This window comes from Medicago sativa, chromosome 1 (assembly GCF_051527215.1).
Source record: "Medicago sativa cultivar Bolivia chromosome 1, Bolivia_mono, whole genome shotgun sequence".
Taxonomy (NCBI): domain Eukaryota; kingdom Viridiplantae; phylum Streptophyta; class Magnoliopsida; order Fabales; family Fabaceae; genus Medicago; species Medicago sativa.
Window position 1 is genome coordinate 5,181,705 of NC_140749.1, and position 25,561 is coordinate 5,207,265.

A 25,561-nucleotide genomic window follows, 5' to 3' on the forward strand; every position below is an offset into this window, starting at 1 on the left:
AATATTGCTGTGATGATGATGATCTTTGTGAAGTGTTTTGTCAAACTTATGAATTTTCAAATACCGCTTAAAAACTTTTCGTAAAAAAAATAAAATAAAAAAATACCACTTGAAAACTACTAATAATTTAAAATTTCTTCGTTACTCTATACAATGTGAATTTCAAATTGCAAATCTGTCCCTGTATTTTTTTAAATGATGTAAACTGATTCCTATAACTTATTGCAAACTGATTCCTATAATTTTCAAATTTTGCAATTTGGTTCATAACTTAGCAAATTGACGCCCTATTTTTCATATTTTGAAATTATCCAAACAATTTAAATTGTCTAGACTTCTGATTTTCCAAGAACTTTCATGATTCATCCATCCATACACACTTTAATACTCAAAGTCGCACTACAAATATATAATAATATGAGCATAAATTTGAGGTACCTCATCTTAGCCCAGTTTGAACACACCAATACTTTTTTTGTTCACCTTCACTGGTATCATTCAAACATGGTATAGCTTTTACAGTTACTCACACTTAAGAATATCACTTTATCATTGTAGTGCAGTTAATCTAATACCTTGAAATAGATCTCCAAATATTTAATAGAACAAAACTAACTCAGTGTGTTTTTCGCCTCTACTGTTTAACAAAAATAATGTGTATTGTGTACCTTATTATTCATTAATAGTTCTTTAGCAACTACACATATATAAAGTTTCTGTGTTGAATAATAGATCACCCATAAAATGCAAGTTTGAATTAACATTTCTTAAAGTTCCCAAACCAATATACACACGCTTTTCAAATACCATAATTCCAATGTAAACAATATACAAAGTGACAACCAACAAGATTCAACATACTGAAATCTCACCATAAAAATAAAAAAAGAAAAATAAAACTCAGAGTAGTTAATATCATGAGCTGCCAACAAGTGCTAACAAATGAACTCTTTACCAAGAATTGCATGCACTTCTAGAACAACAGATTGATCATATTTATTCTATTTTATAATACCAAGCGAAGTCATCAATCACAGGCGCAGCATCTGGATGCGCAAATATTTTTCTCCTCAAATCATCTCTCTCAGAAGAAAAGTAATCTGGGATCTGATTAAATGCAGCATGGTTAATATCATGACCTGCCAAATAAGAGGGGAAAACTAAATTAATGAAATGAAATCTCTTAAATAAAAGGTCATGATAGTTCATAATTATAAACGGAAATGAAATGACACTTAATACTCCCTCCGGATACATAAATAAGCAAAGATTTTTTTTTTAGATTAATTGAATAACTGATGTATCTAACGAGATACATCGGTTGTTTAATACATCTATAGAAAAAAATAATTGTTTATATATAAGACCGGAAAGAGTATATTGCTAACCCTGAGTAGTTTCAGCTGAGTGGTGCCCATCAGTTGAGCACATGTTCATATGATTATTATTATTATAGTCAAAGGACGGAAATAAATCATCATACTGATCATCTGACTCATCCCATTGTGTGCTAAGATTTGCTTCATTGGATTGAAGAAAATGACTCCTTTCTAGAGAAATTGGAACTGACTGAACAGGCTCAACTGGAGGATATGGAATCATATAGCTACGATGTTGAGTCTGTGAGTATTGGAGTGAAGGGGGCTCAGTCTTCATGAACCCATATATGGGCTCAAAAGAAGAGGTTTTTGGTGTGGGGTGAATATCAACCATAGTGCTATCATATTCATGAAACGGATTGTAGCTATTTGGTTCAATATCCTCCCATGGAGAAGACGAAGGAGACGACATAGGATATTTTCTGAACTGATGATCAAATACTGCTGGGGCAGCAGGGGCAGCAGCATTATTGCTATAACTGTACAAATTCATATCGGACTTCCAAGGGCGCTTTGAGGGACGCAATAACAAGCCAGCTAGAAGCTTATCGAAACATGGTGGTAAAATATCTGGGCGGAGTTTGTAATCTTTAAATATCACTTCAGGTACTTTGTTCTCTGCTTCATCATGCTGGCTGGCTTCATTTGTCAACATGTCAGCATTTTCTTGATTCAGCAGACATTCAGATGATAAATCTTCAGGGTAGATTGGCAAGTTTGCTCGACCCCGTTTCTTGCATCTTGTGTTCCAAAAGTTCTTTATCTCATTATCTGTGCGTCCAGGCAACTGAAAGAAAAGAAACAGGAATGAACATACGGCGAATATCCTAGAAAGAATATGAACATATAAGACACAATTAAGAAGTGATATTGTAAGGGGTTTTGTTTTGACAACCCTGCTTGAGGGTAAGTAGTAGGTTGGTTCACATTTATAAAAAAATGTGTGCAGATAGATACAATTACAAACCTAAGAGTACATTTTATATGAAAAAAATGTTTATTTACTAGGTCAAGAATCTATTTAGCCCAAATACATATAAGATATTTTGGTCCCATAAGTTATTAACGTTACAATTTGGTCCCTTAAGTTATTTTTTGGTTTCGTTTTGGTCCCTTAACTTATTTTTTGGTTTCGTTTTGGTCCCTTAACTCTAATACATTCGTTCTAACGTAAAGGACCAAAGTGGTTGACGGAGAAAGAGTTAAGGGACCAAAACGAAACCAAAAAATAAGTTAAGGGACCAAAACGAAACCAAAAAATAAGTTAAGGGACTAAAACGAAACCAAAAATAGTTAAGGGACCAAAACGAAACCAAAAAGTAACTTAAGGGACCAAATTGTAACGTTAATAACTTATGGGACCAAAATGTAACCAACAAATAACTTAAGGGACGAAATCATTAATTAAGCCTAAAATATATATTAATATTTGTAAAATGACCTTGTGACCGTAACAAAAGAGCAGACAAATGTTCAAATCAAAATATTTATTTCCTTTTTGAACAAAAATATTTTATTTCCTTATAAACATGTCAATTTCTGAATGCAATAAAAGTCTTGACTTTATTAAATTGTTTACTATTTAATGTCTAACCTAATTGTATAATTTTATCTCTTTAATTCTCATCATCCAAAAATAAAATTGAATAAAAAAAAAAGCATAACTTTCATCAAGAGGCAACAACTTTAACAATTCATGAAGTCCACCACCATCATGTGGATAATCGGCATCTTCACACAACATAATAAAGAATAAGGCTATACAAAGTTCTACAAGACAAGTTTCTGAGCTGTATCACAAAGTATTGACTGATATAATCATATAACAGACTTATTAGTCAAGCTTTATATATATAGTATTTTTTTTTTGGTTACAAGTCAAGCTTTATATATCATCACAGAAATATAATTAAACTACTATTCAATTTCATATTCTCATTCTGTATCCTATCATACTACTAATCAATTTGTAATTATGATGGCACCAAAAAAGGCCTTAAAGTCAAGTAATACAACAAAATAATAAAACAATAAAATCTATGAAATAAAAAAAAACCCTAAAGTCAAATAATAATAACAATAAAATCTATGAAATATAAAGATATTGCAATCATATTACCACATCATAACAATAGATTTGCAAATATAAAAAAGGAAAGAATAAAAAAATATCATCAAGAAGAATGATATTACCAGTGCAGCCATTTGAGCCCATTTATTTCCCATCTTATGATGCAACTCAATGATTCGACGTTCTTCTTCAGGAGTAATTGCACCCTTTCTGAGATCAGGTCTCAGATGATTTGCCCATCGTAGACGACAGCTTTTCCCACAGCGAGCAAGTCCGGTACACTTCCGGACAGAGTTCCAATTTCCCTCACCGTATTTTTGAACATGAGCTACCAAGATTTCATCCTCTGCCGTTGTCCATGGACCTTTCTTTAGACCACCTACTCCTCCTTCTCCTCCAGTGGTATCTCCTTCATCAGTTTCTTGATCAGCTGATAGCCTTTTGCGATCATCATCGCCGCTTGAAGGGCTACTCATAACACTCAATATGCCTATTTTGTGATCGCCATCATCTTCGCTTGAAGCGCTATTCATGACTCTCAATATGTCAGTTTTGTGGTCGCCATAATCTTCGCTTGAAGCGCTACTCATGACTCTCAATATGCTTGAAGATTCAAAGAAAAAAGAGAGCATTAGAGAGAACAATGAAAGAAATAGAGCATTAGATTAGAGAAAAAGAAAGAAAACAGTGTAAAACTAACCACGTGGGAGTGAGGTAGAGGCGATGGGTGGTGCGAGAGAAGGGAATCGCTCACTTGGAAGTGAGAAACCCTAGTTTCTGTTTGAGTTTCATTTAATGATGTTGTTTCATTTCTATTTTAATTAAAAAAGAAAAACAAAAAATAAAAGAAAGTGGATGTGGACAAAACAATCATGATAAGAACAAAGAAAGGAAAAAAAAAAACCCCCGAGCCCAATTGTTTTAGTTTTTTTAAGAAAAAATTACTTTTTAAAAAAATAAATAATCATCTATACTATATATAAAGAAAACACCTCTTTCGGCATTTTTGGGTTGCATTTTTTTCTTCAAAAATACCCTCAATTTTCAATAAAAAGAACTCATATAACAAATAGATAAAAATAAATTTAAATATTAAAACAAATGTAACAAACAAGATAAGTTTCAATACAAATAATTGATATAACAAATAGATAAAGATAAATTTAAATATTAAAACAAATGTAACAAACACGATAAGAATACATATATGTCTGTTTTTATTTTCTTTATCATTTAAAAAGTGTAACAAATTAGATGAGTATGTTTATACTTATTTTTTCATTATTCCAATTATACCCTTAACCAATTTTTTCTATAATAAAGATTGTTGTTGGTGTCGTCAAAAAAAGAATTTCGATTGTATTTTTTTGTTATATTTTTGGTGTCATTGAAATAGATAATCATAGTTAGTTTAGTATTTATATTTTTAGTTTTAATCAAAATCAAAATTTCATAAAAAACAGCGTTCATAATTTTCAAACTGTAGCACAATAAAAAGAGCGGAAAGACGGACACTTGAGTGCCCGTCTTTTCGCTAGTCTATTCTCTAATTCTCTAATTCTCTAATTTTCTCTAATTATTATTATTATTATTATGAAACTTAATGTCTACCAAAAATACAATCTTACCCCTTCTTAATTTTTTGACACGTCATCAGAATTATATCCTTTTGTGTCTTTTGTTTCAATCTCCCTCTATTTTTCTCTTTTAAAAACAAATTAAAACAAACTCACTCGATAAAACACACAAACTTAATCTTTTTTTTTTATATAACAAACAAACTTAATCTTTTATTTCCTAATATCTATTCTCTAATTATGAAACTTAATGTATACCAAAAATACAATCTTACCCCTTTTTAATTTTATGAGTCGTCATTAAAATTATATACTTTTGTGTCTTTTGCTTCAACCTCCCCCTATATTTTCTCTCTTAAAAACAAATTAAAACAAACTCATTTGATAACACTCTAACTTAATCTTTTTTTAAAGAACAAACAAACTTAATCTTAATCCCAATCAAAATAAATTTTTCTATAATTCAACTTCTAAATATCTAAAGAGTTAAAAACAATTTACAATCTATTATCTTTCTCTAATTATTAAAGTTAATATTTCTCTAATTATTAAAGTTGATATAATTTTGTAACAAAAAAAAATCCATTTTTTTATAGTTAATTTTTTAACAAAAACATGTGATTTTAGTTACAATAACCAAACAAAATAAATCATGATTTATTTTTATAAATTCTCTTAATTAATAGATATCAAAATCACTTTTATTTTAATTTGTAACAAAACGGGTCCTAATTTTTTTTAAAGAGGTAGTTTTTATCATGATAAAAAAATCTATAAATTATTGAATGCCGTTTTTTTTTAATTCGTAACAAATTTTTAATATATTTAATTTACATTTACTAAAAATAAACTTTATGGCGTACATGTGATTTTATCTCATCCTGTGTTTCTAATAAAAAACATTAATAAATACATTTCACTTATGAATAATATAAAAAATATAGGAAAAACATTTTAAACCAATACTTAAAAAAACACGGGAAAAAAAAGAGTAAATAAAAAAGAAAAAAGCACAAGAATTATTTTTGACAAAAAAAAAGCATAGGACTATTTCTCACTTATACATATTTTTACATCTAAATTTAATCAGTTATATCCAATTGAATGATCACAAATAAGATAACTTTGAGAGAGTTACAAAATCTTTCTCATTTATAAATTATACACGGGTTAGTATTTATTATGAGAAATACAACTACTTTACATAAATTTACAAATCTTCAAGATTATTTCTTTTGTATAAATGATTTTCATACATTTTTTGGTTTATCTTAATGTCATATTATAAAATTATTATTTTTAATTGTTATTCATTATTAAGCATTATATCCTTTCAAAGAATGACTCACAAGAAAGCACTGAAATTCCGACGCACAATATTCCTTGGAAATCGTCCAAATCTCCTCGGAATACCAACTTTTTCCGAGGAACTCATGTCCTGGAAAAATAGTTGGTTGCAATCCAAATACCGAGGAAATTTCCGAGGAACTTTTGTTTCCGAGGAAACATGTCCTCGGAATTAAGATGTGACGGCTAACACTCAGACTGGCGCACCTGCTGTGGCTGACAAAGAAGTGACTAGCATTTCCGAGGAACTTTGTCCTCGGAATGTATTATATTTTAAATAATATTAAAATTATAATTATTTTTCTGTTTCAAAATTTTAAATTTCAAAAAAGCGCCTGTTTTTAAATTTCAAATTACTAAAGAAATTAGCTAGTTTGTATGTGAAAATATTTTCTTCACGTCAAATTTAATTCTTTAATAAATTAAAAATTAACATTATATAAAACAGAAAGAAAGAATAGTGAGCCAAAGATAGACATGACCTGGTTAACTTTTTCATGAGTTTTCATTCTTCTTAATTAGACGTTTTACATGGCAGTATTGTTAATCCAATTTCAAGGGAATGTGTTAGCAGGTTTTCTCTGTCACAACTCAAATCTATACATCAGGTTGCTACGAATTTACAGAGAGTATTGTTAACTACTGTCATGATTATAAACCACATACAAAATCAAAAAGGGTTCCCAAATGATTATAAACCCTAATCCCCAAAGATTATAAACCCTAATCCCGAAAGAATAACCAATTGAATAAAAAATCATAAAAATCCACCAGAAATCGACAACTTAAAGCTAAAATGAAAAATGGAATTTTGGGGGAAAAAGGGTTTTGTGGGTTCAGCGAAAAATCAAAAACAAAAATGGAGAATGTCAACTCAGCTTGATTCTTTTTAGCTTCTATTGAAAGATTTGAGAAGAATCACTAAAAATATTTCAAAGATTATAAACCCTAATCACAAAATCATACAACAAAAGGATGAGAATACCTTTGAATATTTGATTGAGTTCTTCAATGGTTGTGTGACCCAGCTTCGGTTACTGTAAGGGAGGATTTGGTGAGAGTTCTTCAATGGTGAGAAGGAAATTTGCCGAGTTTGGTTCTGTGAGAGAGTGAGAAGCGCTAGATCTAGCCTTGTGAGAGAGAGAAAGAAAGAGTGAGACAGAGAGGGTCATACACGCTTTGAAAAGAATTTAATAATGACAACATATTTTCCGAGGAACATTTTCCTCGGTATTTAACTTGGAAAAGAGCACCCCACTGAGTTTGCAGGATGGGGATGAAGAGATTCTGACATGGACATACCGAGGAAAAAGTTCCTCGAAAATCCTTAATTTTAGCGAGAAAACATTGTTCCTCGGAAATTTTTGGTCGGAATACTCAAGCTTTCTTGTAGTATAAAAAAAACACAAGACAAACATTACTCTCTAATTAATTAGACATTAACCAATATTGTTGTACAAATCATACATGGGACAACAATCAGTCACATAATAATTAGTTAAATTGATTTTTTTTTGTATTGTATCTAGGCATGGCAACAAAACCCATACCCGCGAGTACTCATCCTAACCAAACTCAATTTGACAGGTTTTTCCTCGCTTTGATTCGGTTTGAGTTTTCCCCGATTTCAAAATACGGGTACGGGATGAGTAACGGGGATATAGGTATACCCACCCTGAACTCATACCCAAACTTGTCCTGAATGTAGAAAATCGTTTTATTGCCCCCTTTTATATAAAAACAAACTCAAACCATAATTCATTTCAGTCACACAATCAGAGTCTCAGTCTATCAGATGACACTCACTTCTCATAGTTCTCTCTATTCTCCATCACCATAGCCATGATCTATCGACTATTGTCGTCATTTATTTGCAAGATAACGCATTGCAACATTGTGTGTTAGGTAGAAAATACCTCTATTTTATTAAAAGAATATTATCCATTGCGGGGATGGGGTGGGGATACCCGAACCCGTTGGAGACGGAGATGAGATTCAATTTCTTATCCCCATTGGATATGAGTAGGGTAGCGGGTAAATATATGGTAGTAGGGTGGGACGGGGAAGGTAAAACCTGTCCCTACCCGCCCCATTGCCATGCCTAATTGTATCTTCTAAATAATAGTGGGAGTAATTATAATATACTAATTAGAATTTGATATAACAATCTTGCACGATATACATATTTATTGTTTATAAATTCATATAAAAATAAAAAAATGCTAAAAAAATTACAAATATTTTTCAATGATATATAAAAATCACGAGGCTTATTAACGTCCCCGCTATCATTATTGTGATTTTATCATTTATAATATTTTCACATATTTTTAGTCTACCACTTTATAATATTTAATAACAACTATTTCAATGATTTTATTATTATCTTCATCTTCATCATTAAATTTTTTTCTTATTTCACAACGTAAATAATATTGTAACTGCGTTGTGACGCATAAATCACGAGCACAGGCCCCGTGCTTAGCACGGGTCTGTTGCTAGTTTTTAATAGTATTGCGTCCGTTTGTTACAAAATTTAAATATAACCTTCCAATTTAAATTTAAAAACTTTACTTAAATTTTGAATTTATTTTTGTTGATGTGTCTTGTTGAATACTAATGAGGTAAACTATCATTGAAAAATGTGGAAATGCATGTTTTTTAAAACAATACTTTAATGATATAAAAAATAAGATCCAATCCATATATATATATATTATCACATCAACCCACTACAAAAAACGCGCCTAGATTGCGGCGGTTTTTAAGCTATTTTGCGTGGGTTTTTAACCTCCGCGGATTGTTTTGCGGGATTTTTGAAAACCCCCGCATATACTAATCCCACAAATTATCTGCGGGGGTTTTTAGTGACCGCTGGTATTCTGATATAAAACCGCCGCAATATTTGTGTTTTGTTTTGTGGGGGTTTTTAACCTCCTTAGATACATTGACAAATTTTTTTTTTTTTTTTTTTGCTTGTTTTGTGGCAGTTTTTGACCTCCTTTGATACCAAGGTACTATAATATACATATTCTTTGTTACATAATTTTTGATACCAAGTGACCGCTTGTTTTGTATTCATAAAATATACTAATACAAATCAACATTCATTTCAGTAAAAATAAAATAAGAGTATCATAAAATGTACTAATAAAACTCAACATTCATTTCAGTAAAATTTCAAGTATCATAAAATGTACTAATACAACTCAACATTCATAATAAGCCAAAATAAAATTTTATACTAAATAAAATAAAACATTCCTCAGCATTAGATGATCATCCTCTCGCAATCTTGCATCCATGGGTGCTAATTAGGCTCAGTTGCAACATCAGTTACCAAAACAACATCAGGACTTAATCTCTACCACTCCTACATAAAAAATCAGAAAATTATCATAAACAAATGAAGGGGAAAAAGTAATAAACTCTAAAAACCATGGCAATCATTATGTAACTGCAACTAGCAGGTTTTGAACAAAACCCATGGACCAACAAAACACAGTCAAAATTCACACCCCTAGAAACAAAACAGCAAAACTCAGTCCAAATTAATAAGCTCAACAGTTGAGCAAAAAAAACATGAACTAATGTCTGCAAAATCAGACCCGTGGACAGCAAAATAAAACTTAAACCAGAGAAAATAAACCTGCACAAAATTAGAAGAAATGGAGCAGACCATATGTTAGAATATACTGCTGAAAACAATCAACAAATATAAGAAAATGATTGGATTCTCCAAGGTTAGTATTTCTTATATTTCAAGATATATGAAAGCATTCAATACTTGTTTAGAGCCTTCAGTTTCTATGGGGTGCATACCTCATTTTCTAATTTGAACAAATGATGTTTGTTGTGTTGCTGCAATCCCATTTGCATAGTTTACGCAGAACTGATCAAAATTATTCCTTTGCAGATATATGTAGCATCAAAGAGCCAAAATACTTTAAAATTCAAATAGGCATGAATACATAGACTCCACCAAAGCATCTCTTGCATCAATTGCCTACAAGATAAAGTATAACATGTAAGATATTAAGAAATAATATATCCATTATTATGCATTCATTAGATTCGTATTTTATAAAGCAACCAATCCCACGTCTCTATTCGTTAAGTAGAATAACTTGTACGATATTATGACTTCAAACATGGAATGTATAAACAACCAAAACCACAGCCCAAAAAATAAGGTAAGCAGTCTAGTATTCAAATTTCAAACTCTCATACACTCGAGTTTAGGCCTTTTCATACATATTTTGTTGCTAGGATTTCAAGACCATTACATATTTTCTTCAAATGATAAGGTAAATGAAACATACATCAGTATAACGATAAGAACATTAGACTAGCATAGCTTGTTGGAACTCAATATCTTATACCATGTATCAAAGTGGCTTACTGTGCATGGAATTCCACTTGATAGCAATGCTTCTGATTTCATTCTTTTTTTCCAAATAAAGTCTCCCAACAATAGAGTCATACATTAACAATGATGTCATTATAGCTTCCATGACTGAATTCATAAAAGAGAAACCACACAAAAATTCATTATAGACAATGAAAACAACACTAACAAAAACCACAATTGAGTTTATCAAGCAAGCAATTGATTAATGAAAACAAAAACCACAATTGTCAACTCATTATGATTCAACTTTATCAAGCAATTGAGTTTAAGTGATTAATGAATTTTATTAAATGAACTAATATTGTTGAGAAAAACTTGATTTCGATTCCTGAGCAGAACAATTTTTTATCAGACTTTACTTACCTTTCGGTCGAACTCTAAATTATTATGATCCTTTTTCTTAAGAATTGAAGGATTAACACACATAAAAACTCATTATTCAACTTTTTTTAAGGGAACTCGTAAGTCAACTTGAAACATTAACAAAAGTAAGACTTAAATTCAATGTAGATGATTTTATCAGACAAATGTGAATACATTTTATACAATTTTTTGAAATGTATAAATGGATGACTGCATTTTCGGATTTAAAATAGAAGAATTAAAATCACGAATCAAGAAAGAATTAGTATTGAAAATTCATTTAATCCAAAATTTTAGAATCAAAATGATAATATTATGTAATTTTCCTTTAATAATATGAGTAATGCTAGCAACACTCTTTTTTTAACACTTTATCCATCATGGCGGGTCATTATACTGATTTCATCCAATAAAAGAAGAGTGTTATTACCATTCGTCTAATAATATTCCTACTTATAGCACTACAGTGGGGGTATGGATGTTCACGTGAAAACAAATGCGCTTGGCCCATTAAGCAACCCTAATATTTGAGCCAATATAATTAGGGTTTCAAACTTCATTGCCGAAGCTGCTCTTTAACCGTTCCAAGAGATTCAAGCTCCTTCTACTGTCAAATCTTAACTGCTGGTAAATGCATATTCCGCGTTTATTATTTGTCTCTCTTCTTATAATCTCTAATGAATCTCATTCTACAATCTGCACTTCCAGGGAACAGCTTGATGATGATTTTTATTTCTACGTCTTATGCTATGTGCTTTATTTGTCTTATTTCAATCATTTCATCGAGTGTAATTTGCTTGATTAATCAACTGAGGGCACCAGTTCTTCAACTTCTCTTTGCTCAACGAAAGTCTAACACTGGGTCCTACTGCAACAAACCTAATTGTACGCTATATCTGATCTTTATAGTTTTAAACTACCACGTTGTTTCATTAGTTTTAAAATCTATTAAGAGGTTCTTACGATTTGTGTTACAATTCTTGTGGCTGATAATGTTGTTGTTTTTCACTCTCTTTATCATTTCTGCTTCTGACCTACAGCATTTTTTTTTCCTTGAATGTTCATCATGTTTCAGCTGCATCTTCAAGTTTTGTTTCTATTTTTTCTTTGTTCAAACTTGTTTAAATGTAGATGTATTAATGCTGTGATGAAGCATTCAAAGGGAAATACTACGATGTTGGTTTGATTGTGTGATGTTATCTCCAACCGTGTTTATAAAGTGGCATATATGCCTCTGGATAAACTAATTGAGATTTCTTAGGGATGAACCTTTTTACTCTTGCTTGCGTTTGTTGATTCTATGCCTTATTGCATGACTGAAAATTGTTTTTGTTCTTTTGATTGTTTTGATTTGCCAGTTGTAATTAATTATGAAGCATCATATGGAATCAATGAATCTTGTTTAACATTAGTGAAATGTGAAATTCTTAACTAGTGCACAAGACAAGTGAAAAGATGTTCAAACTATTTCTTTATATTTTCATTTGACTATATTCAATTGATTGTCCATAGTTATGTGTTTCTCTTTTGTCTTTCTTTCAGTCTTTTTAGAAAAGAATGAGTCTTCTGTTATGATTTGTAATATATATTTGGGAGAATGAATCTTCAATATGTATAATTTTGGGTGTATTGGTTAACTTTTCTCTGTTTGGCTCCTTTGTGTATATACCTCTTCATCTCTGTTTGACTCTTGTAATAAATGTATATATTTTATTGTGTAGTGTCTTGGACAACTAAATGGTCTAGATTGCGTTTGCTTTGCCATGTCGTGTTTATGAAAGAGATTATCATTTCAAATCAAAATGAGATTCCAAAGCTGGTATGTTATTTATATTTTAGTTGTTATTTTACTATTTAGTATTCATATCTAATTAAATTTTAACTTAGTCATATTTTTATCTTATTTATATTATGTAGTACTTTGATGATTTCAAGACATACTCTAAAGATAAACTAACAAAAAAACCTCAAAAACTGAAGTTAGTTTGTGCTCGACCTAAGAGTTATATGATATTTTTACTATAAGGTAAGTTTATTGTTACTAATTTTATGATAAGGCAATATTATGACCAATCATATAGATTCCTTTGTTCTAAGTTGTTAGTGTTGAGTTTGTATGATGGCAGGAGTTGATAATGATGACCTTGGTGTTGTGCAGTGGCAGAGCCAGGAATTTCATAGAGCCTGGGCGAAAAATATATGCAAAAAATTTTAAAAGAGAGGTTCGTCTAACCTTTAGTTGTTTACAAGAGTCAAAAACAGGTTGCAGAGTCACCAAGAAAGTGTATGATAAATCAAGCAGAGCTAAATTTGGGAGCCAATGCAGGGAACAGAGTCCATCTAACCCAATTGATGGGCATGACATTAATATTAATGACTCGATTAGTGGACAGGCACGGGTTGTTGCAGACAAGCAGTCATCGGTGAGTTGACTATAATTCAAAACAACAAACATCAGTCCATACTCCATACATAAGCAGGATAACCAAGAAACTAGAAGATAAAGAATCACCTGCAAAATAATGCATCCAGAGATGTCAAGATAGGACAATTAAGGGATACCAAATGTTTCTGACTTTTTTCTTAACTTGAGAAGCATAAACATAATTTAATTGGAAAACAACATAATTTGCACACTAATCAAATCAAAATTGGATCATACCTATTGATTGTAAAGTGAAACCTGTTATGAAAGATGCTCCCTAATTTTTCCCAGAATCATTTGATGTTGTTGCTGTTGAGCATAAAGAGTTCCATTAGTTCTCAGTTGAGCATAAAGAGTTCCATTAGTTCTCAGTTGAGAGGCTACATTCGACAAACTCATCATCCCAATGTCTTATTGTCCTCTTGATCACAATTTAATCATGATAAATTACATTGCTTTGAAATCTTGCCTGTTTGTTGAAATTGGGTTTTTCTCTCCCTTTCTTTTCAAATAAATCTGATGAGCAAAGAAAAAAAGAAAGATAACCATGTGATTTATACTTGAAGAAGAACAAATATGAGAGGTGGACCATTTAAAACATATGGTGTTAAATTTGGATAGATCATCTAGAAATTTACCAATCTTTGTATGCAATATATGGACTGGGTTTATGGAAAAACAAATAAGCAAAGTTATTGAAATATTCATGAATTAAAAAAGCAAAAAACATCAAACCTGGAGATGCTAATGCTGATGAGAATTCACTGCAGCATTTTATCAAACACTTTGCGTGCATATATGAAACTGAAAAACAGCAACACGTAATTCCAACATGTGATCAAATTAGATTTTAAATTCACACACAGTCAATATGAATCATAGAAACATCAATAAGTGAATAACTATAAATAGCTGATGTGAAAATAAACCTCCCAAATTCTAACATCAATAAGTGAATCACAGAAACATCAAATTCGAACAACACTAACCTAACCTTAATTGTCCATGACTCACGCCCTAGCACAATGACAATGAATCAATTGATTTCTCCATCTTTGAGAACAAATCCACAAATAAAAATACGCAGGATCCTTCGAAGAACAGTAAAGCCTTCCTTGTAAGATTTATTGATTTGCCCAATTTGCCCAATTTTTTTCTTTTTGAAGTGTGTAAATTGGTCTATAGGTTGGACCTAATGTGAGGAAACTACGGATCGAGCCCGGGCGACCGCCCGGGGTCGCCGGGCGCTAGATCCGCCACTGGTGTTGTGTGAGGATATATAAATGACTAGTATTGTTGTACATCTTGGCACTCCTTGTACTAGTGCTTCATTGTGATTGAATGCAGAAAAATGAATCAATATGTTTATTTGAATGAGCTACATGCCTTTTTTTGTTTGGTCAAAGAGCTGCATGCCTTTTGATATAATCTTTGAATTGTAATTTTTTGAACTGTTTTTTTCACCAAAAAAAAAATTATTGGATGAAGTATTTGATAACCTTGGAAATTATTTGATGATCGTAATGTTGATTGACAAGTATTTGCTAACATACTTTTGTTGTTAAAACATTTTATCCAAGTATCTTTGTATAGTGTGACATTTGAGCTATGAAGCACGGATACGGACACGGACACCGGACACGACACGGACACTGACACGCTGACACAGCTAATAATTTGGAAAAATCACATAATTCAGTGTAATTACAAGTGTGGACCAGGACAAACTTACCTATGGTGGTGGAGGTGGTAAATGTCTCAGATCCGGTTAGCCTATGGTGGTGGTGTCAAGGTGGTGCTGCGTGGTGGAGGTAGAGATGAGTGGTGTCGGGCAGGTGATGTTGAGTTGGTTCGGACGACTGGAAGGGTGGTCGAGTTCTTCTTTGTTCGAAGTTGCTGTGTTTTCATCCTTCAACTTTGAATTGGGACTCGAATTCTTGTGCTTGAAAGGGCTTTGGCAGCGTGTGGTGGAGGAGGCTAAGGCGTATGTGGTGGTTGGGTGGTTGTAAGGTTGTTTAGGAGGTGACGGTGGTGGCTTCGGTAGGAGGGTAGGTGGTGACGGACGCTTGACGCTGAGGGATTATGTGTGGTGCTGAACTGTGGGGTATGACTCTAGCAGCTAAAGGTGTGGCGGTACCGCTTCCATCCATGATTAATCCTCCTTCAGTGAACTTCCGGATCGTTTGCTGTTGTAAGGATCGTGGTGGTTGAGGTTGTTCGCGTCGGTGGTCGTGTAGATTTTGTTTCTGCTTGTTTTGGTGTCAGACACCCTCCAGGTTCCTTGTGTGTCTGTCTTGTGAGGTGGAGGAGCCGGGTGCTTGTTGGGTAGGTTTTTCTTGGAGGCAGTTTTGTTACGCGGGTCCATGTTTGTCGTCATTAGCTCTTTTTTTGTGGGTGTTTTAGGTGTCTAGGGTGTTTGGAGGGTGCGTGTCCCTTTTTGATGAGCATTTTTTCCTTTGATTTGTTTGTTGTTTTAAACTTCGCATGCCATGTCTCTCGTCTTACATATTGTATGTTGGTTTTCGGTGGGCCGGTTCATTTGGCTTCGAGATCAGGAGTCGGGGTCTAGCTGCAATCTTTGCTTGTCTTGGTCTGGTTTTTCTCTGGTGTACCAGGGGCTTAGGGTGCCCTGCCTTGTTGGTTTTTGGGCTTTGTGTTGTGCTCTTTCGGTGGATCGGAGGTCGCGAGGTTTGAGATAGCTGATTGATCTTTGGTTAGGTGCTTTTTGAATTGTGGCTCGACTTGGGATGGGTTCTGGTTGTTTTATGTTGAGGGTGATCTTATGGGTGAGTAGTGACGATGAGCGGTGGTTGATCCTGTGTTTACAATGGGAGTTGTTTTTTGGAGTTTGTTTTAGGTGGCGAGGTGTTTTGGTGAGTTTATCTCCAGGGGTGTTTTTAAGGGGGTTATGGTGTTCCGTCTATATGCGGCACCATTTGTATCTTGATTTCGTTCACTCCTTGCGTCTTGCGGGGATGACGTTTAATAATATTTGCCGTTTCAAAAAAAAAAAAGAAGAGAGAGAGAGAGAAGAGAGAAGAGAGAGAAAATGGAGAAGAGAGAAGAGAAGAGAGAGAAGGCAAATTTTTGTGTGTGTGACCAAACCAAAATTCTTGGTCCTGGTCCACACAAGATTTTCTCGACATTTGATGCACTAACCCATGCTACACAGTTATGATGATGCTTTTTAATCATTTTGCTACACTAACTCATGCTACATAGTTATGATGATATTTTTCTTTTACAAATTTCTCCCTCCTATAAATGGCTTCTCTATCTAGGGGGGAGAAAATTTTACAAGAGTTCGCAGTCAAGGACCATATAGTACTACTAGTAATAAAATCTTGTACATAGCAGTATTGTTTTTACTACTAAAATCAATCGGAAAATCACATTTATTATTTCAGTTCAGAATGCACTTCACTATGAATCTTTCCAAATTATTTATTTTATTGTTTAGTGATGTTTTACTTTTGTGTGATATCTTTTAATGTTGTCAAATTGAAAGATGCACTCAACAGTTATTTATTTTATTGTTTAGTGATGTTTTTACTTTTGTGTGATATCTTTTAATGTTGTCAAATTGAAAAGATGCACTCAACAGTTCAACAATATTGTTTCATACAAGTTCCAATATCATAAGCATCATTTAGTCTATTGTTTTATACAAAATCTAATATCATTACCATTACTTAGTCTATTATTTTTGACCTAAAACCATATTGTGATGGACTTTCAGGTAAAAGATTGGTGGAAGAACTGGAGTACATTTATTCAAAACGATAAAAATACATACGGTGGAGTCGAGATTCATCTGATGATTATGATGAGTATCAAGGATTCACCTGTCATGATTCATACAATAACTGTGATTTTCTTGATTAATTAGGTGATTTACATGGTTTATATCTTAGTGGTATTGTAGCTTTATTTTTATTTTATTTAATGTATATCATATACATACATAGCTTTGCTTATATGAGGTCAAAAATTAAAAGAAGGGTATTGGCTTGCACAGCCCTGAAATCCTCAAAATAACTCATTGTACTACCACTCTTACTCTTACTATTGTGATGATATTTCCTCTTTCTCCATATGTCAATCGGGGTTTTGAATGTTTCTATCTCTTTCCTATTTGTTTTAGTTCATCTTTGATGCCATTATGTTTGTAAATTGCTGAGTTGTAGGAAGCGTACTATTGTGTTCAACTATAGTTTCAACTTTCAACTACAATGATTTTCGCTAGTAGTTAGAAATACCTACATTAACCAGTTGATTGAGTTCAAATGGTTAAAGAACTCTACAAAATGACGAATCGTTCGAAAGAACCCAAATTTAAATTTCTTGATGTAACATTTGACCAAATTATATTTACCTCACAACCAAAGTCCGTATTATCAGGGTCACCTTTTCTCTAAACCAAAGGGTTAAACACACAAATATAAAATATTTGCTTATAATTCAGTTCAAAAATATGAGGTTATTTTGCTTATAACAGCGAATGCTAAATACTAACAATTCCTCTAAAAAAAAGTAATACTAACATTTGCTTATATAAGTTGTATTCCCTAAGGAAGAAAAAAAATTGTTTATATTTTTCTTTTCTTTTGCTTAGGAGTTTGATAACTAGATTCAAAAAAATTTCAAGGCATCTTCACACCATTTTAAATGAAGAGAAATCGTGAATTCAAGTTTTGAATTTCAATCCCTACAAATAATTTATTAATCGTTATTAATTGATCTATACTTATTAACGTATTTGCTTATCTATACTATATATAAAGAAAATATGATTACAATACATGAGTTTAAACTAACTTTTTCATTTTAAACTATTTAATTTATTATTTTATCCTATAATAATATTGTTTTAAGTTTTAATTAAAAAAAATCGGAAAGACGGGCACACGTTCTCTTTAACATTTGAATCGATGGAGTAAAAATATTATATTTTTTTAGAGGAAAAAAATTAATATTCTTTACTTGAATAAATAAAATAAAAACATTTCTGTAGATTTATCTACCCAAGCAAAGAAGAAGAAAGACAAAATTTAACTGTCTCTGTATAACAGTAATAACTGGTGTAGTATGATGAAGTATGTCCTCCATTGTTCTCACCACCACCTGACCTCCGTTTGAAGGACACGATGATATCTCTTCGTCTCTACCAACTTCCATTCTTCATCATCTTCTTCCTTCAATTATTCACTTCTTTCTCAAACGCTTCTTCCTCTACTCACTCCAACATCACCCACATTTTCCAGGTATCATTTTTCCTTTTCTTTTTAATAATTTCAAAATCTAAAATAAATTAACATCTAATTTATTTTTTATTTTTCTGGTTAATTTTTCAAAATCAATCAGGATATTTTGAAAGCAATTTCATCCAAACAAAAGTGGGATTTGAACGATGTTCGAGTTTTCAACTTCGATGTTGCTAAAATCAGATTCGGAACTTCTCAAAACTACCAATTTCGAATCGGGTCGGGTAAGAATAACTTCACCGTCAAATTTTCCGACGAAATTTCATCTTGGAATCATAACAAGTTCACAACAACACCAAAACCAGATTTAGCTTCTCTTGTTGATCAACTCAGTTCTATTGCTTTTCTTGATGATATCAAATTGGAAGGTCCTTTTGAATTAAGGGTTGATGAATCTCATCACCTTTCACTTTCTTTACCTGTAAGTCATGATTCAGATCTCTAATTGCTACTAGTTAATTATTAAAGTTTGATGGCATGTCGTTATCTCTTATGTGTATTTACTATTGCTACTATAGGATATAGCCCTAGACATTGTAGGCTTTGTTTGGATTAGCTTCTGATTTATAAGATCTTTTCAATTTAAATGAGTTTATGGTTTTTGTAATTTTGAAAATTCCTTATAAGTTTAATGGAGTTGTTAAGTGAGAGAGCTTCCAAAAAAGTTGAAATGTTGATGCTATTTTCAAATTATGCTAGAAGCTGATCATGTTCTTAGTCATTATAACTTCATACGACTCTTTTGATGTTTGCTGAGAAGTTTATCCAAATTGGCTCTCAGTATATTGCTGCAACTAGCATCGACATCTTTTTGTAACTAAGGATGTCTTCAAAATCAAAGTCAAACGTATTTTAACCCCATTGGTGCATTTGCAGGAAGAAAAAAATCCTTTTACTGCCATTTGTTTTGTTCTGCTCAATAGTTTGAAGAGATTGAAATGTTTGCCCGTATATTGATAAGATTATTGTTCTATGATATCTATGACAATCTATAACTTGTCCAAGTAGCAGTCTTGATATTCAATAATCTCTGAGTTCTGTTTGCAGATGAATGTTTCGTATAATGGTTTGAAACACATCATTGTGGGTAAAGGTATTACGGTTGAAGTAAGAAGAGCACGAGAAATCTCTTTTTATTATCAGTCAGATCTTGATCTGCAAAGGAATGGAAGCGTCGTGTGTAGCAAGGAGGAGAATGAGTTCTGGTCCTTTTTGCAATCCAAGTGTGTGCCTCTAATTCCCATACACATTATAGGTTCTGCATCGTTGATTGCTTATGTAGCTCGGAATCCTTATGCACAAATAGGAACTGCATTGATTTCCGAGGACACTGTTGAGCTGCTTCCAGAAAAATGTTATCATGATTGTGTGTTTAGAAAGCGAACTTGCCCTGTTGCTTCCTTAAATTTGAGATTAAGCTTGTTGGAGAAAATTTTGAGAAGTCTTCTTGGTCATAAGATCCTTCAAGATCGGCTTTCTGGCCTTATCAAAGCAAATATCAAAGCATACGCTGCTGTTAAGTTCCCCCTAGAATTGGAAAGAGATGCTGGAAATAACACCACTCTTAGTACATTGCCTGATTGGAGAACAAGGCCAAGTGTTGAAAGGGTCTGGTTTGAGGTAATGGCCCGAGTTGAGGACAGCAGACTCAAGCCTCTTTCGATCAAGAAAGTTAAACCTTTTATTGAATCTGATTCAGCTTCCTGGGCTAATTTGATGTCTAATTTGTCGTATACCAAGTTGCGACCAGTTCTTCTTCCTCCAGAGGCTCTTACGCTTGATGTGAAATGGTAGGAGATACTCTTGTGTAAGTTGTGATACTTCCTTTTTGTACACTTCATAGGCTATGTTTGTTGATGTGGTCTTGTTATATACAAGAGTTCACTAAATCTTGTAAAATACCACTCATGCACTCATGACTAGTCTTGTAAATACCAAAATAGAAGAAGAGAAAGAAGTGAAAAATATCTTGCTTTTTACTTGCTTTAACAGGCTTCTACTAGTTGAGCCTAATTCTTTAGTAAAGGACACTTCTGATGAAGTGGTCTGAACTGAGCTGGTGTGCTAATTTGTAATATGTATTTTTTACATAGCTAAATGGTTGCAGTGTTTATGAAAAAGAAAAAATATAATAGTGTACGAGATATTGAATGTGCCGTGTGCTTTATAAATGCAATCTGCAAGAACTTAGCCATCATTATCATTAATGTGATGTGATATGATGATATTGTTGAGATACTGAAAATTTTTATTGTTAGCCTGGTGTATTGAAGACTAATCATTCAATATAAATTGCCACCTCTTGGTCTTGCTCTCTGCTTACTCTTGAATCTTATATTTAAGAATTCTCTACTACTTTCCCTGGTTGGCTGTGTGAATCTTGATCAATTCCATTAAACATACGAAGTTATGAACAGTAAGCATTGTTCTTATCAGTGCTTTACTGTTTTTTCTCTCATTCTCTGGTTGGCCTAGGTGCCTGTTCGATGGGGTGGTGCGTTGTGGTTGACTTGGTGTTTGCTGGTTGTTCCAGTTTGTTCTGGTGCCGGATGTCCCCTTGGTGTTGGTTTTTTCTTTTTGCTTTTGCTTTGTACTTTTGTCGGCTCCGGTTTATTCTTTCTTGTTGTTATTTATTTTTGTGTTTGCTTTGTAATTTTCTCGGCTGTGGGTAACTCCTTGTAGGTTCCTTTCTCGTTCATATATAATTTGCCATTGAAAAAATGCACAGCAAGTACATGATGAACAATGACTAAATGTAAAAGGTCCTTGCTTGATACTACTGGAAGTTGCAGCAAATTATTTTCTATTTGATCATGATTATTTCTGCATGGTAGACTTCCATTCCTTAATTTTATCATCAATATTTGGCACATCATTATCCAAACAAATTCCACAGCTGTGTGAATTAACAGGTGTAACGTGAACATCACGGATGCATATGTTTAATACCAAAAAGTATCTACCATCTATACCAAGAAGCTCTTATAACAATTGAAATCCAAACTTCACAAAACTTATTTCTTACAACAGCCAATAGAAGTAGATGGTCTCCAACAATTTGATCATTTGGCTTAGGCCGAAGTAGTTCTTGTTAATTGTTATTGGGTCTTTGATATCCTGCATTTGGGACTTTGAGCTTTGTATATCAAATGAATCCCCTTTTGCAAAAACAAAATAAGGGTAACGCTATCAAAATTGAATTAAAATTTAAAATAAATATACAAAATCAAAAAAATTGAGGTAGCAAGAAGATATGTTTACCTAACATGAGTCAGATGATGTTTTTTTTTGAGGTAATGAGTCAGTTGATATTATTTATTTATATATGATAAAAAACAATGCATGATATATGCAAGGATCTCGAAATCCTACAACAAAAATGAACTCTAATCTTCTCAATGCGATTTACAACCTACGTACTTAAAATGAATACAATCTACTATTACCAGGTCAAATACAATTATAAAAATACGTGTTTACAATTAACTGTGAAAAAAACTTTCTTTAAAAAAATACATGTTGCGAATTCGATGAGAAAACACACCAATAACAAACTTGATGTGTGGAGCAAGGGATAATTAAGCAACCAATATCAAAGTGAATTGCAATTAAACAAGCAAAAGTAGAAAAACAGCGAGAGAAAAGCAGAGAGAACACAAAAGAATCTGTTTACCCAGTTCGGTCCAAATTGACCTAGTCTGGGGGAGAGAGCAGCCCTCCGTTCCACTATATGATGAGTAACGTTACAAAAGAGATTTCAATGGGTTACAAGAATAAGTCTCCCGCCTAATTCTACCCAAATCCCAGCCTCTTCCCGTAACCAAGAGACTCAATCCTAATAGTGTTTCCCAAGGTGAATCAACCTTCAAACCCTAGTTTGTTGCCAAGAGACAAACTCTATACAAACCCTAGTTTGATTTCTAAACCCTTGTTTCAGCCCCCTCTATCTCTCTCAAAATAGTCTGATACAAGGCCTATATTTATAGTAAAAGAAACTCCCATAAAATTGTAACAAATCTGGCCCAAAAATACGTTTCTGAAAAATAACAGCACGCGAAATCGGCCACCGATTTTCCAAATCGGCCACCGATTTTTCCCGAACAGAAAGCCTCCCAAAAGGCAGCCAAAATCGGCCACCGATTTTCCAAATCGGCCACCGATTTGTACTTTCAGCAAACATCAATTTTGGCCTCCAAACTCCAATTTTGAGTCACTTTCACAACAATCTCCACCTTGACTCCAAATTAGTGATGATGCCCATTTAACATCAACACCTTGCTGCTCTTTCCCTTGCTTCCCACTACACCAAGTAGCTCCACAAGTTTACACCTTAATCTCTTCAATCATCGGAATGCCTTCCGCCCCTTTGAAGATCCTTGTGTCCAAACTACTCAAGGAATTTTAGGTAGTTCCACAAGTACACACCTTAACCTCTTCAGCCATCGGAATGTCTTCCGCCTTCTCGAAGATCCTTGTATCCAAACTACACTAGGAATTTCAGGTAGTTCTACAAGACTACACCATACCTCTTCAATACGAGACATCTCCCGCTTCCTTGAAGATCACCTTGCATCCAATCACCCTTGGACTTTTAGGGTAATTCCACAAGCCGTGCTATACATTCTTCAACCTCCGGAATGCCTTCCGTCTTCATGAAGAAAACCCTTGCTCACCACTAGAGCATAGCACCCAAGGTCCTCCATAGTCGTACCACTCCCGGTGTGTTCAACTCCACCTAAAGCTGAGCTTCCAACCTCTCAACTAGCAAATGAGTACATCCCACTATGTCTTCCTTGAACCTCCACCTCAACCGGTAGATCATGAGTATTCTTACCACCGCCTCTCCAGGCTGATGTTGAGTGTTTAACGTCTCTCCAGACGATCACCGCTCTACCAGGCATCACCCCCAAGGTGAGAAACATCACCTTCATCCTCTAAACAGCACACCATCAAAGCACCTGCATCCTCATAACCCTCAGAGACAATTTGTACGGAATTACCAATCTCCGGACAATCCTTCTTGAAGTGACCCATCTTGTTACACTTAAAGCATTTAAACTTTGTCTTGTTACTACTCTTTCCCCGGTTACCTCTACCTCCACCATTCCCTCTTGAAACACTTAGGCCTTCCCCGTTTTCATCAACTCTCAAGTCCTTCGACTTAGTCAACTCCTTGGTTCTCAAAGCCGCTTGAACTTCTTCCAAGGTAACAGTGCCTTCTTTTCCATAGAGCATGGTATCTTTAAACGATTCAAAAGATCTAGGTAGAGCACACAACAAGAGTATAGCTTTATCTTCATCCTCAAGATTCACCTCAATATTCTCCAAGTCATCAAGGATTTTGTTGAACTCCGTAAGTTGCTCCATGATGGCCTTTGACTCCACCATCTTGAATGAGTAGAGTTGTTGCTTTAGGAATTGCCGATGAGCCAAAGACTTTGTCATATACAAAGATTCCAACTTTGCCCACATCGATGCCGCGGTTGGTTCCTTTGCTACTTCTCTCAAAACTTTATCTCCGAGGCACAAGACAATGGCACTCCTGGCCTTGTCCACCATCTCGGTCTTCTCCGCTCGTGTCATGGTGACCGGTAACGAACCTTCACCCTTCAAAGCTTTCTCACACTTCTGTTGTATTAACACCGCTTCCATCTTTACCTTCCATAACCCAAAATCGTTATCGCCGGTAAACTTCTCAATATCCCACTTTGAACCCATGGTACTAGATTATCCTTTGACCTTTGCCCCACGGTGGGCGCCAATTGTTGCGGATTCGATGAGAAAACACACCAATAACAAACTTGATGTGTGGAGCAAGGGATAATTAAGCAACCAATATCAAAGTGAATTGCAATTAAACAAGCAAAAGTAGAAAAACAGCGAGAGAAAAGCAGAGAGAACACAAAAGAATCTGTTTACCCAGTTCGGTCCAAATTGACCTAGTCTGGGGGAGAGAGCAGCCCTCCGTTCCACTATATGATGAGTAACGTTACAAAAGAGATTTCAATGGGTTACAAGAATAAGTCTCCCGCCTAATTCTACCCAAATCCCAGCCTCTTCCCGTAACCAAGAGACTCAATCCTAATAGTGTTTCCCAAGGTGAATCAACCTTCAAACCCTAGTTTGTTGCCAAGAGACAAACTCTATACAAACCCTAGTTTGATTTCTAAACCCTTGTTTCAGCCCCCTCTATCTCTCTCAAAATAGTCTGATACAAGGCCTATATTTATAGTAAAAGAAACTCCCATAAAATTGTAACAAATCTGGCCCAAAAATACGTTTCTGAAAAATAACAGCACGCGAAATCGGCCACCGATTTTCCAAATCGGCCACCGATTTTTCCCGAACAGAAAGCCTCCCAAAAGGCAGCCAAAATCGGCCACCGATTTTCCAAATCGGCCACCGATTTGTACTTTCAGCAAACATCAATTTTGGCCTCCAAACTCCAATTTTGAGTCACTTTCACAACAATACAATTGTGGAAAAAAACTATACATTTGTTTTTAAACAAAATAAAAATAATTTTAATTAAAATCAAAATTCTATAAAAATTACTATTTGTATTTTATAGGCAGTAACACCATAAAAAGAACAAACAGACGTACATGAGTCTGTCTAAACACTAGTAGAGTATAAAATGAAATCAAATTTTCATAAAAAATAAAGAATTTATTTAGTATGTTCGATGTACATTTATTTTACACATGTAAGTGACCTTTTGCCA

The 25,561-nt window shown here is 33.6% G+C and overlaps 2 protein-coding genes and 2 long non-coding RNA genes across 8 annotated transcripts; 1 reads left to right on the forward strand and 3 right to left on the reverse strand.

The window, feature by feature from the left end:
• Window positions 1-733: 733 nt before the first annotated feature.
• Window positions 734-4,266, reverse strand: LOC146951966 (transcription factor MYB65-like). Of its 2 annotated transcripts, none has more exons than XM_085757054.1 (4): window positions 4,151-4,266; window positions 3,573-4,053; window positions 1,389-2,166; window positions 734-1,139 (listed from the first exon to the last, which is right to left on the reverse strand). In XM_085757054.1, exons 2-4 carry the CDS (start codon window positions 4,038-4,040, stop codon window positions 997-999), a joined length of 1,389 nt encoding a protein of 462 aa, XP_085613180.1. In that variant the 5' UTR covers window positions 4,041-4,053; window positions 4,151-4,266; the 3' UTR covers window positions 734-996. The 2 variants fall into 2 exon arrangements, with proteins under 2 accessions (XP_085613180.1, XP_085613185.1); XM_085757059.1 differs by having other exon boundaries at window positions 999-1,139; window positions 1,484-2,166.
• Window positions 4,267-9,517: 5,251 nt separating this feature from the next.
• On the reverse strand, window positions 9,518-10,962 carry LOC146951967 (uncharacterized). Its single transcript, XR_015032912.1, has 3 exons — window positions 10,777-10,962; window positions 10,197-10,380; window positions 9,518-9,747 (listed from the first exon to the last, which is right to left on the reverse strand). It is a non-coding gene; the product is annotated as an uncharacterized LOC146951967 (long non-coding RNA).
• A 2,406-nt stretch (window positions 10,963-13,368) lies between these two features.
• On the reverse strand, window positions 13,369-14,830 carry LOC146951968 (uncharacterized). 4 transcript variants are annotated; one of them, XR_015032918.1, is made up of 4 exons: window positions 14,563-14,830; window positions 14,309-14,377; window positions 13,811-14,089; window positions 13,369-13,580 (listed from the first exon to the last, which is right to left on the reverse strand). It is a non-coding gene; the product is annotated as an uncharacterized LOC146951968 (long non-coding RNA). The 4 variants fall into 4 exon arrangements; XR_015032922.1 differs by having other exon boundaries at window positions 13,369-13,660; XR_015032919.1 differs by having other exon boundaries at window positions 13,661-14,089.
• A 3,841-nt stretch (window positions 14,831-18,671) lies between these two features.
• LOC146951969 (signal peptidase I) lies at window positions 18,672-20,826 on the forward strand. Its single transcript, XM_085757105.1, has 3 exons — window positions 18,672-18,837; window positions 18,938-19,258; window positions 19,885-20,826. Exons 1-3 carry the CDS (start codon window positions 18,721-18,723, stop codon window positions 20,629-20,631), a joined length of 1,185 nt encoding a protein of 394 aa, XP_085613231.1. The 5' UTR covers window positions 18,672-18,720; the 3' UTR covers window positions 20,632-20,826.
• The last annotated feature ends 4,735 nt before the right edge of the window (window positions 20,827-25,561 follow it).